Raw genomic sequence first — 13877 nt, forward strand, 5'->3', positions numbered from 1 at the left:
AAAAGACGTGTTACATATCACGGAGTACCCTACTGTTCCTGATACAAGGGTCTGTATGTTTAAAGGAAAGAACCCTGAGGTAACGTTTCCTCCCTCTCATGAACTGAATGCTCTTTTTGAAAAGGTTTGGGAAAATCCTGACAAGAAGTTTCAGATTCCCAAGAGAATTCCGGTGGCATATCCGTTCCCCTCTGGGGATAGGGAAAAGTGGGAGTCACCCCCCACTGTGGACAAAGCCCTATCACGGCTGTCCAAAAAGGTAGCGCTTCTGTCCCCTGACACGGCAGCCCTAAAGGAACCTGCGGATCGTAAGCAGGAAAATACATTGAAATCCATTTATGTCACTATGGATACGCTGCTCAGACCTGCCGTTGCATCGGCGTGGGTAAGTAGTGCTATTGAATAATGGGCAGATAACTTGTCATCTGAGATAGATACCCTGGATAGGGATAGCATTCTTTTGACTCTGGGTTATATCAGGGACGCTGCAGCCTACCTAAAGGAAGCTGCAAGGGATATTGGCCTTTTGGGATCAAGGGCCAATGCCATGGCAGTTTCAGCTAGGAGAGCATTGTGTATTCATCAATGGAATGCTGATGCTGACTCTAAGAAAGCGATGGAGTCTCTGCCGTATAAAGGTGGTGTCTTGTTTGGTGACGGCCTCGCAGACCTGGTATCTACGGCTACCGCGGGTAAGTCATCCTTTTTACCTTATGTTCCTGCACAACAAAAGAAACCACACCACTATCAGATGCAGTCCTTTCGGCTCAATAAATTCAAAAAAGGGTGAGGGTCTTCCTTCCATGCTTCTAGAGGAAGAGGAAAGGGAAAGAGGTCACCGGCTGTGGCAAATTCCCAAGAGCAGAAGTCCTCTCCGGCTTCTGCCAAATTCACCACATGACGCTGGGGCTCCTCTGTGGGAGTTCTTGGCTCGTTCGGCCCTAGACCCATAGGTTTTGGAAATAGTGTCCCAGGGGTACAAGCTAGAGTTTCAAGACGTTCCCCCTCACCGATTTTTCAAATCGGTCTTTCCAGTTTCTCCTCCAGAGAGGGAGGTGGTATGCGAAGCAATACGGAAATTGTGTGAAAATCAAGTCATTGTCAGGGTTCATTTGTCGCAACAGGGAGAAGGCTTTTATTCGAGCCTGTTCGTGGTCCCGAAGCCAGACGGCTCAGTCAGACCGATCCTGAACCTCTAATCCCTCAATTTCTACCTACGGAAATTCAAATTCAAGATGGAATCTCTCCGGGCAGTGATATCCAGTCTGGAGGAGGTGGATTTTATGGTGTCGGTAGACATAAAGGATGCCTATTTGCATGTTCCCATTTTTCCTCCACATCAGGCTTACCTGAGGTTTGCAGTGCAGGATTGCCATTATCAGTTTCAGACGTTGCCGTTTGGTCTGTCCACGGCTCCGAGAATTTTCACCAAACTAATGGCGGAAATGATGATTCTCCTGCGCAAGCAAGGAGTTACAATTATCCCGTACTTGGACGATCTGATTAGTAAAAAAATTGATATATATATATATATATATATATCTCAAACACTGAGCAACATCCCCAAACAGGTAATTTCAACTTTAAACTTGTCATTTATTTTGTACAGTCTGGACATGGCTACTAATAACAAATGCACAGACAAAAATCTTAAAGCTATGTGTGCAAATGCTAGGAGCTTAGGAGACAAGATTCCAGAGCTAATTGCGATAATGACCAGGGATAACCTGGATTTTGTGGCAATTCCAGAGTCATGGTGCAATGAAAATCATGACTGGGACATAGCTATACCAGGATACAATTTATTTAGGAAGGATAGAATAGGAAGAATAGGAGGAGGGGTAGCAATGTATGTGAAAAAAAGCATAAATGCTACTTTAATACAAAATATTGAAGACAAAACTGAGGCCCTTTGGGTCACCATAGAAACCGGGGAGAAGGATGTTATTCGCATTGGGGTGATCTATAGACCACCAGGCCAGGGGCAGGATTTGGACAGAAACCTATTGTTGGACATCACTAAAATGGCTTTAAAGGGAGAAGTCATAATCATGGGAGACTTTAATTTACCTGATGTAAATTGGGAGGGGTCTTTTGCAAATTCAGCTACAAGTGGCAAATTTCTACATTCCTTACAGGGAGCATCTCTCAAGCAATTGGTGACGGAGCCCACTCGCAAAGATTCAATATTAGATTTAATTCTTACAAATGGTGATAGGATATCCGTCATATATGTGGGTGAGCACCTGGGATCCAGTGATCATCAAGCAGTATGGTTTAGTATAAAGAGAGGATCCAACTCCTGTCACACAAAAACAAAGGTGTTGGATTTTAGAAATGCTGATTTTGCAAAAATGGGGAGATGTTTAAGTGATTCATTGCCGGACTGGAAGGAGTGCAGGAGAGGTGGGAAAAACTGAAAAGTGCAATACTAAGTGCAACTGATCTATGTATCAAAAGGGTTAGGAAAAGCACCAGGAAAAGGAAGCCAGTGTGGTTCACAAAAGAAGTATCAACTAGTGTGAAAGCAAAAAAGATGGCTTTTAGGAAATACAAACAGACTCAAAATAATAATGACAAAGGTGTATCTTGACAGACGGAAGGATGCTAAGAAAGTGATCAGACGTGCAAAGGCAGAAGCTGAGAAAAAAATGGCCCAGTCGGTAGATAAAGGGGGCAAAGCTTTTTTTAAGTATATAAGTGAAAGGAGAAAATCAAATGGAGGAATAATAAGACTTAAGACAGAGCGTGAGAATTTGGTGGAGGGAGACAAGGCAATAGCAGATCACCTAAATAATTATTTTTGCTCAGTATTTACTACAGAAGAAGGGATGGGGCCACAGTTAAGTTGCAAGGACATTCATAAAAATAAGGTAGATGAAAGTACATTTACAGAGGAGAAGGACCTAACAGAACTTTCACAACTAAAAGTGGATAAATCAATGGGACCAGATGGGATACACCCAAGGATACTCAAAGAGCTAAAAGATGTGCTGGTTACACCGTTAACAGAATTATTTAACCAGTCACTAAATACGGGTGCCATTCCAGAGGACTGGAAAAGAGCAAATGTAGTTCCACTGCACAAAAGTGGAAGCAAGGAAGAAGCAAGTAACTACAGACCAGTAAGCCTTACATCAGTAGTGGGGAAAGTAATGGAAAAACTATTAAAAGAAAGAGTTGTGGAATATCTTAAATCAAACCACTTACAGGATCCAAAACAGCATGGATTTACTGGTGGTAGATCATGCCAAACAAATCTTATTGACTTTTTTGACTCTGTGACGAAAATAATAGATCAAGGGGGAGCTGTAGATGTAGCATATCTAGACTTTAGTAAGGCATTTGACACTCCCACATCGCAGACTGCTAAATAAACTTGAAAGCGTGGGGGTGGATTATAAAACAGTTAAATGGATAAGAACCTGGTTGCAGGATAGGAAACAGACAGTTGTAGTTAATGGAGTGCAATCTATGGAGGGAAATGTTACCAGTGGAGTACCCCAGGGATCTGTACTTGGTCCAGTTCTCTTTAATATCTTTGTTGGTGACATTGCAGATGGTATTGAAGGGAAGGTATGCCTTTTTGCAGATGATACAAAGATATGCAACAGGGTAGACACACCGGGAGGGTTAAAACAAATGATTGATGACCTAGCTAGGCTTAAGAAATGGTCAAGAACGTGGCAACTACAGTTTAATGCTAAAAAATGCAAAATCATGCACTTGGGTCTCAAAAACCCAAAGGCTAAATATAGTATCAAGGGTACTATAATGGAAACTACTGAGGAGGAAAGGGATTTAGGAGTCACTATTTCAAGTGACTTGAAGACAGGAAAGAAATGCAGCAAAGCAATGAGAAAGGCAAGTCAGATGCTTGGTTGCATAGGGAGAGGAATCAGTAGCAGGAAAAAAGAAGTGATAATGCCACTGTATAGGTCATTGGTGCGGCCCCATCTGGAATACTGTGTCCAGTTCTGGAGACCATATCTCCAGAAGGATATAAATACAGTAGAGAGTGTACAAAGAAGGGCAACTAAAATGGTGCATGGCCTACATCACAAAACGTACCCGGAAAGGCTAAAAGATCTTAACATGTATAGTTTGGAGGAGAGAAGGGAAAGGGGAGACATGATAGAAACTTTCAAACATATCAAGGGTCTTAACAAAGTTCAGGAGGGAAACATTCTTCAAAGGAAGAGAAGTATTAGAACTCGAGGACATACACTGAGACTGGAGGGGGGGGGGGTTCAGGGGAAATTTAAGGATAAATTACTTCACAGAAAGGGTGGTGGATAAGTGGAATAGTCTCCCATCAGAGGTGGTAGAGGCTAAGACTGTAGAGCAATTTAAACATGCTTGGGATAGGCATATGAATATCCTTACAAAGAATTAAGGTTCAAAAAGGGTTGAGATTACTTAAAGGATAAAAAAAAAAGGGCAGACTAGATGGGCCAAGTGGTTCTTATCTGCCGTCAAATTCTATGTTTCTATGATCTCCTGATAAAAGCGAGGTCCAAGGAACAATTACTGCAGAACATTACGCTCTCCCTGACAATTCTGCAACAACATGGTTGGCTCCTAAACTTGCCAAAATCACAGTTGATTCCGACGACACATCTGTCGTTCTTGGGTATGATTCTGGACACGGAATTACAGAGAGTTTTTCTTCCAGCGGAAGAGGCTCTAGAAATTCAGAACCTAGTCAAACAAATTCTGAAACCAGCAAGAGTGTCGATTCATCAATGCACTCGGTTGCTGGGGAAGATGGTGGCGGCCTACGAGGCCATTCAGTTTGGCAGATTCCATGCCAGAGTGTTTCAGTGGGACCTGTTGGACAAGTGGTCCGGGTCCCATCGGCACATGCACCGACAGATAATCCTGTCTTCCAAGACCAGAATCTCACTCCTGTGGTGGCTGCACAGCTCTCACCTCCTAGAGGGATGCAGGTTCGATATCCAGGACTGGATCCTGGTGACCACGGATGCGAGTCTCCGAGGCTGGGGTGCAGTCACACAGGGGGAAAATTTCCAGGGAAAATGGTCAAGCCGGGAAGCTTGTCTACACATAAACATTCTAGAATTAAGGGCCATTTACAACGGCCTTCTACAAGCGGAACTTCTTCGCGATCTGCCCGTCCTGATTCAGTCGGACAACATAACAGCAGTGGCGTACATAAACCACCAGGGCGGGACGAAGAGCAGAGCGGCAATGGTGGAAGCCACAAAAGTTTTCCGCTGGGGGGAAAGACATGTAAGCGCTCTGTCAGCGATCTTCATTCCAGGGCCAGTATTTACTAAAAATCCGAGTTTTGCCGATTTGTGTTTTTTTTTCTAAGCCCCAATCCGGGAATTCACTAAGCAGAAAACTCGGCAGTGTCTGGTCTATTTGTAATGGTTTGATTGGCAAAGTTCTGAAATATGAATGAATAGACCATCGGTCAAACGCGGCTGTTATTTCATACAATACGGGTATTCACTATTCATTCGTATTTGGGTGTTAGTCTCTGAGTGCTCAAGTGCGGGTCTATTTTTTTTTCGAATCGTTAAAAAAAGCAGGAAAAAAATAGACCTGCTTTTCCAGTCGAGTTTGGATAACCATGCACGGATCAGTGAGATCTGTGCATGGTTATCTATAGGAAAGGGTGTGTTTAGTGTCAAAAGTGAAAAAAAAATTGCGTGGGGTCCCCCCTCCTAAGTACAACCAGCCTCGGGCTCTTTGAGCCGGTCCTGGTTGACAAAATATGGGGGGGAAATTGACAGGGGTTCCCCCATATTTGATCAACCAGCACCGGGCTCTGCGCCTGGTCTTGGTTCCAAAAATACGGGGGGACAAAAATCGTAGGGGTCCCCCGTATTTTTAAAACCAGCACCGGGCTCCACTAGCCAGGTACATAATGCCACAGCCGGGGGACACTTTTATAGTGGTCCCTGCGGCCCTGGCATTACATACCCAACTAGTCACCCCTGGCCGGGGTACCCTGGAGGAGTGGGAACCCCTTAAATCAAGGCCCCCCCCCCCCCCCTCCAGCCACCCAAGGGCCAAAGGTGAATCCCGAGGCTGTCCCCCCCCCATCCAAGGGCGGCGGATGGGGGGCTGATAGCCAAGTGTAAAAAATTTGAATATTGTTTTTAGTAGCAGTACTGCAAGTCCCAGCAAGCCTCCCCCGCAAGCTGGTACTTGGAGAACCACAAGTACCAGCATGTGGTAGAAAACCTGGGCCGCTGGTACCTGTAGTGCTACTACTAAAAAAAATACCCCAAAAAAACAGGACACACACACACCGTGAAAATATAAGTTTATTACATACATGCACACCTCCATACATACATACATACATACTTACCTATGTTCCCACGAGGCTCGGTCCTCTTCTCCCTGTAGAATACTTGGGGGACCTGTGAAAAAAATGATACTCACACAATCCAGTGTAGATTTTGTCCTTTGTATAATCCACGTACTTGGCAAAACAAAAAAAACGGAAACCCGACCACGCACTGAAAGGGGTCCCCTTTCCCCGACTGCCAGGACCTCCCCTGACTCCTGTCAAAGAGGGTCCCTTCAGCCAATCAGGGAGCGCCACGTCGTTGCACTCTCCTGATTGGCTGTGTGCTCCTGTAGTGTCTGTGAGGCAGCACACGGCAGAGATACAATGTTGCGCCTATGCGCTCCATTGTATCCAATGGTGGGAACTTTGCGGTCAGCGGTGAGGTTACTTTCAGTCAACCGCTGACCGCAAAGTTCCCACCATTGGATACAATGGAGCGCATAGGCGCTACATTGTATCTCTGCCGTGGGCTGCCTGACAGACACTACAGGAGCACACAGCCAATCAGGAGAGTGCCACGACGTGGCGCTCCCTGATTGGCTGAAGGGACCCTCTTTGACAGGAGTCAGGGGGGGTCCTGGCAGTCGGGGAAAGGGGTCCCATGTGTAAACATGGGACCCCTTTCAGTGCGTGGTCGGGTTTCCGTTTTTTTTGTTTTGCCAAGTACGTGGATTATACAAAGGACAGAATCTACACTGGATTATGTGAGTATAATTTTTTTCACAGGTCCCCCAAGGATTCTACATGGAGAAGAGGACCGAGCCTCGTGGGAACATAGGTAAGTATGTATATATGGAGGTGTGCATGTATGTAATAAACTTATACTTTCACGGTGTGTTGTGTCCTGTTTTTTGAGGGGTATTTTTTTAGTAGTAGTACTACAGGTACCAGCGGCCTAGGTTTTCCACCGCATGCCGGTACTTGTGGTTCTCCAAGCCCGAGGCTGGTTATGTTTAGGAGGGGGGACCCACGCAATTTATTTTCAGATTTTAAAACACTTTAAACACGTTTTTAAGGTACACAATGAAGCCCTGCACGGATCTCACAGATTCGGCCGGGATTCCTTGTGTTTTGTCAGGCAGTGTTTTACTCATCACTTCCGTAAAACACTGCCTGACATTACGAATCACATCGACATCGGAAAATACGAATTGGGAAAAGTCGGCAGCTTAGTGAATGACCGTATCAGGATTCAAAAAGTTGCAGTAAAATGCACCCGATACCATTCGAGATCAAACACCCTTCAAAACGGCAAAAACACAAATCTTTGTAAATATACCCCCAGGTGTGGACAACTGGGAAGCAGACTTCCTCAGCAGACACGATCTCCATCCAGGAGAGTGGGGTCTTCATCAAGAGGTCTTTGCAGAAGTGACAAGTCGTTGAGGAATTCCTCAAATAGACATGATGGCGTCTCGTCTCAACAAGAAACTTCTGAGATATTGTTCTAGGTCGAGGGACCCTCAAGCAATAGCGGTTGACGTGGGTGTTTCAGTCAGTATATGTGTTCCTTCCGATTCTACTCATTCCAAAAGTGATAAAGATCATAAGAAGAACAAGGGTTCATGCAATCCTTATTGTTCCAGACTGGCCAAGGAGGGCCTGGTATCCAGATCTTCAGGAATTGTTCGTAGGAGATCCCTGGCCTCTTCCTCTACGAGAGGATCTGTTACAGCAGGGGCCGTGTGTGTACCAAGACTTACCGCGGCTTCGTTTGACGGTTTGGAGGTTGAACGCCGGATCCTAGCCCGAAAGGGTATTCCCAGTGAAGTCATTCCCACACTTCTTCAGGCTAGAAAAGAAGTAACGGCAAAACATTATCACCATATTTGGAGAAAATATGTGTCTTGGTGTGAATCCAAGAAGGCTCCTACGGAAGAATTTCATCTGGGCCGTTTTCTCCATTTTCTGCAAGCAGGTGTTGATGCGGGCTTAAAATTAGGCTCAATTAAAGTACAAATTTCGGCCTTGTCAATTTTCTTTCAAAAAGAATTGGCCTCCCTTCCGGAAGTTCAGACTTTAATGAAGGGCGTGCTGCACATCCAACCTCCATTTGTGGCACCATGGGATCTTAATGTGGTGTTGCAGTTCCTGCAATCTCATTGGTTTGAACCTTTACGTAAGGTAGAGTTGAAATTCGTAACTTGGAAAGTGATCATGCTGTTAGCCTTGGCCTCTGCAAGGCAGGTGTCTGAATTAGCGGCTTTGCCTCACAAGAGCCTCTATTTGATCTTCCATGAAGATAGAGCAGAGTTGAGAACTCGTCAGCAATTTCTGCCGAAAGTGGTGTCATCGTTTCACATGAACCAACCTATTGTGCTGCCAGTGGCTACTGAAGCCTTAGCAGAATCATAGTCTCTAGATGTGGTCAGAGCTTTGAAAATTTATGTAGCCAGAACGGCTCAGATTAGGAAAACAGAGACTCTGTTTGTCCTGTATGATCCCAACAAGTTTGGGGCTCCTGCTTCCAAGCAGACTATTGCACGCTGGATCTGTAATCCGATTCAGCAAGCTCATTCTACGGCTGGATTGCCGTTACCGAAATCGGTGAAAGCCCATTCTACCAGGAAGGTGGGCTCATCCTGGGCGGTTACCAGGGGGGTCTCGGCATTACAGCTTTGCCGAGCAGCTACTTGGTCGGGTTCAAACACTTTTGCAAAGTTTTACAAGGTTGATACCCTGGCTAAGGAGGACCTCTTGTTTGGTCAATCGGTGCTGCAGAGTCATCCACACTCTCCTGCCCGTTCTTGAGCTTTGGTCTAAACCCCATGGTTCTTGAAGTGTCCCCAGCATCCTCTAGGACGTAGGAGAAAATAGGATTTTAATACCTACCGGTAAATCCTTTTCTCTTAGTCCGTAGAGGATGCTGGGTGCCCGTCTCAGTGCGTACTGTATCTGCAGTCATTGGTTATGGTTACACACGTGTTGTGTTGCGTTTATAGTCAGCCTGTTGCTGTCGTTATTCATGCCGTTGCATGCGTTGGGTTAAATGCCATGTTGTACGTCAAATCCTTTTTCCTCGAAATGTCCGTCTCCCTGGGCACAGTTCCTATAACTGGAGTCTGGAGGAGGGGCATAGAGGGAGGAGCCAGTTCGCACCCCTTTTAAAGTCTTAAAGTGTCCATGTCTCCTGCGGATCCCGTCTATACCCCCCAGCATCCTCTACGGACTAAGAGAAAAGGATTTACCGATAGGTATTAAAATCCTATTTTTTTTCAGCGTCGTATCACTGAAATTGTAAGAATGGCATTGTAAGCAGTGTACTGTGCAGCTAAAATATAATAAATAGAGATGCGCAGTGGGCACTTCTTGTGTTTTGGTTTTGGATCTGGAATGGTTTTGCCAAAACCACCCTTTCAGGTTTTGGTTTTGGATCTGGATGATTTTTGAAAACCCCCCATAAAAACAGCAAAAATCACAGAATTTGGCGGTAATTTTGATCCTATGGTATTATTAACCTCAATAACATTCATTTCCAGTCTATTCTGAACACCTCACATTATTGTTTTTAGGCCAAAAGGTTGCATTGAGGTTGCTGGATGACTAAGCTAAGCGACACAAGTGGGCTGCACAAACACCATCTAGGAGTGGCACTGCAGTGGAATACAGGATGGCAGTTTTAAAAACTAGGCCCCAAACAGCACATAATGCAAAGAAAAAAAGAGGTCCACCGAGGTCGCTGGGTGTCTAAGCTAAGTAACACAAGTGGGCTGCACAAACACCTGGTCCATCTAGGAGTGTCACTGCAGTGGCAGACAGGATGGCAGTTTTAAAAACTAGGCCCCAAACAGCACATAATGAATAGAAAAAAAGAGGTGCACCGAGGTCGCTGGGTGACTAAGCTAAGCGACACAAGTGTGCGTCACAAACACCTGGCCCATCTAGGAGTGGTACTGCTGTGGCAGACAGAATGGCAGTTTTACAAACTAGGCCCCAAACAGCACATAATGCATAGAAAAAAAGAGGTGCACCAAGGTCGCTGGGTGACTAAGCTAAGTGACACAAGTGTGCGGCACAAACACCTGGCCCATCTCGGAGTGGCACTGCAGTGGCAGACAGGATGGCAGTTTTAAAAACTAAGAGCACATCATGCAAAGAAAAAAAAAGAGGTGCAAGATGGAATTGTCCTTGGGCCCTCCCACCCACCCTTATGTTTTATAAACAGGACATGTACACTTTAACAAACCAATTATTTCAGCGACAGGGTCTGCCACACGGCTGTGGCTGAAATTATTAGTTTGTTTGGGCCCCCACCAAAAAAGAAGCAATTAATCTCTCCTTGCACAAACTGGCTCTACAGTGGCAAGATGTCATCCTCAGGTCCACCCCCACCCCCGCCTTCCTTCAGTGTTTACATTTTCATCTTTACAGAGAAATAATATTCAAACAAACCACATAATTTAGGTGTCCGTGAACTGCTTACACTGTAACCCAAAGTTTCTGAACTTGACAATGACGTATGATGAATGCGCTGCAGGTGACGTATAAGGGAGGATGTTCCTAGGTGGTTAACGTCCTCACCCCTACTTATTGTGGATTGACAAAGGCAACAGATGGCTTGACACCTGTTATTCAGATTTGTGGAGAAATAATTCCACACCGAATTTTGCCCAGGCATGACAATGGGCTTTTTCATCCCATGGCCAACAACTGTCTCCACTGGTGCCTTATTCAAACAAACCACTCACCATCAGAATCTTCATCGTCAACTTCATCCGCAGCTCCAGCTACACCTATATCCTCCTCATCCTGGTGTACTTCTACAGTGACATCCTCAATATCAGCAACTGGACTGGCGGTGCTCCTCCCAGCACTTGCAGGGGGCGTGCAAATGGTGGTGGTAGGAGCCTCCTCTTCCCATACAGTGTTGTGAAGGTCAGGCCTAGACATCGCAACCACAGACAGTGCCAGCACCCCTGTATTTTCACAACAGCCCTTTAATTTTATAACATACAAGACAGGTCCAGTGTACATTGTTTTTCAATGCACCCTTGAATTATTACAGCATACAAGACAGGGCCAGTCTACATTGATTTTCACTTTATAGCATACAGGGCCAGTGTAATGTTATTTGAACAGCAGCAGCCCTATATTTGACAGCATACAGGAGCAGTGAGCTTTTAATTTTTTAACAACTGCACCCAAATTTTTATAGCAGACAGGGACAGTGTAATGTTATTAAGCCATCAGCACCCCTATATTTTACAGTGCCCCTGCCCCTGTACAACACAGTGACAGCAACACCCATGTACAGCTGCAGCACATGAAACGTCAGTGACAGCCAGGACAGCACCCCTAACACAGCACAAGTACACCACAGTGACTGCAGCAGCACCCCTACAGAGCACACACTAACCCCACCTGACGTCACCACCCACAGAGAGACAGAGGTCTGTCTCCCTCACTCTCCAAGTCCGGAGTGAAAATAGCGGTGACGCGCGGCTGTTTATATGCATTCCAAAACCTGCAAGATTCTGACAGCGAGATGATGACGTTTTGCCTCGTTCTGGTTTCCGAGTCTGGCGGGAAGTCCCGAGCCAGACTCGGAGTGTGTGAAGTTTGGGGGGGGTTTCAGTTCTCAGGGAGCCGAACCCGCTCATCTCTAATAATAAACAAAGGCTTTAAATTAAAAATAAACTACAAATATCATTCAGTTCCTTTCCCTGAAAAAAAAGTCAGTTTGACCATGTAGAATGGAAAATATGAAACTGGTCAGGGTGGTGTGTTGGCTGTTTTCAGTTATTACAATGTACACTCATTTTCCATTGTAGGAGTTCTGCCTTTGAGAATCTCCTCCTCTGTGCTATATGATCTTTGAGCCATCAACAATAGTTTTAGTACGAGAGTTCCAACAGTATCCTGTTTTCATTACTATAAATACTAGAACCTAAATAAAATGTTTTATAGTATGTAATACAAAAACTGTCTTACAGGAAGATGAAGAATTCTTTCTTACAATGGATGAAAATGGAAACATTAGGGAAAGCAAGCCAAATGTACTGCTTGCTGAGGGTCAGAGAACAGGAGGATCTGTGGTGCCGTCATTAGAGGAGAACCTTCAGACCTGTGATAGAGACTGGGAAAATGACATTGATGATGCCTGTATTGCGGAAGCTGCTGAAGATGCAGAACTGGCAGATGTGGCGGCTCACAGCCTTGTTGATTGGAGTTTGCAGAGATCGGACATACCAGATGAGCTTTTATTAGAAGCCCTGAATGAGCAGGAGACACCTGTAGATACATGAACAGCCATATATACCTCGTCTTCTAATTTACCGCAGCATTAGATTATGAATAACACCTGAGTAAATACCTTCAGCGACCAGACTGCTTAAATCAGCAATTCTGTTTTATCAGCTGTTCTTGAAATAATGTGTTCTCTGAACTATAATAGGTAACAAAGTATAAATAACAATATTAGTATATGAAAAGCTGTCCTGTATCAGAAGCTGGATGTGGAGATACACATTTTACTTGCAGTATTTAAAAAAAAAACAAGAAGCTTTTTTGAATGTTACAAATACTGTGTATACAGGAATTTGTACACTCTCATTTTAACCCCTCTTCAAATATATCCTGCATGGTTGAGCAGTAATGTAGCAATATTTCCCCACATTATGCATTTCTTCTAGAGCTTATGTACAAGTGTTTCCATAGCAAACGGGAATCTCTGCTTCAGTTCAAGCTCCTTTTAACTGATTAGTGATCAAAATGTATCTCTGCTGAGAAATCAACCGTCAATTTGTGCCAGATTTACATTTATTAATGAGAAGTTTTATGTTATTTGTATGAATGTTTTAAAAAATATATATAAAAAAAACTATTATCCTTCTTTGTTGTGCCATACATCAGGAGGACCACACATCCTTTTAAGGATGTTTGAAGTATTTTTATGGTCTCGTGAGACATCCAGTTTGTTTTAAAATAAATATGTCACACATGGGGCTTGATTCTGGGTCACACGCAATGCCATTATTTATGCAAATGGTCAATGGTTTTCGACTGCACATGTGCATAAGGGGTATATTTACCAAAGTGCGAATTTACAGAAGTGGAGATGCTGCCCAAAAACCGAAAAAATTCTAGCTATTATCTTCTAGAACAGGGATGGGCATTAAGCAGCCCTCCAGCTGCTGTAGAACTACATATCCCACCTTATCCTGACACAGTTTTGCTTTTTGGCCATGCTAAAACTGTTGTTGGAAATGCTGGACTGTGTAATTCAACAGCAGATGAAGTTTTGCTTATTGCCCAACTCTGTTCTAGAAGGTAAAAAATAAGAATCTGATTGGTTGCTATGGGCAAATTCTCTACTTCTGTAAAAACTGCAGTCACTAAAAAGTCACACAGTGCATGGGCCCCAGGATGTGTATGCACAGTTGCGGTACCTGTGCAACACATGGGGTACGGGGAGATGTAATAGGGTGTGAGAATCAAAAAGTGAGCGTTTTTGTGAGTTTGCCCTTTGATTTTGCCATGTAAATGATTGTCACTTTAATAAAAACAATCAAACTCTCACAAAATCTCTCACTTTCTGATTCTCACACCC

At 44.4% G+C, this 13877-nt stretch overlaps 1 protein-coding gene across 2 annotated transcripts in view; it reads left to right on the top strand.

The window, feature by feature from the left end:
• Positions 1 to 13160, top strand: part of PRIMPOL (primase and DNA directed polymerase) — a 231857-nt gene extending 218697 nt beyond the window's left edge. For both annotated transcript variants that reach the window (XM_063920714.1, XM_063920715.1), the window contains exon 13: positions 12262 to 13160. In XM_063920714.1, the coding sequence (XP_063776784.1) occupies positions 12262 to 12573 (312 nt within the window). In that variant the 3' untranslated portion in view covers positions 12574 to 13160. The remainder of the gene's footprint in view (positions 1 to 12261) is intronic.
• The last annotated feature ends 717 nt before the right edge of the window (positions 13161 to 13877 follow it).

This window comes from Pseudophryne corroboree, chromosome 1 (genome assembly GCF_028390025.1).
Source record: "Pseudophryne corroboree isolate aPseCor3 chromosome 1, aPseCor3.hap2, whole genome shotgun sequence".
In the NCBI taxonomy this organism is placed as follows: Eukaryota; Metazoa; Chordata; class Amphibia; order Anura; family Myobatrachidae; genus Pseudophryne; species Pseudophryne corroboree.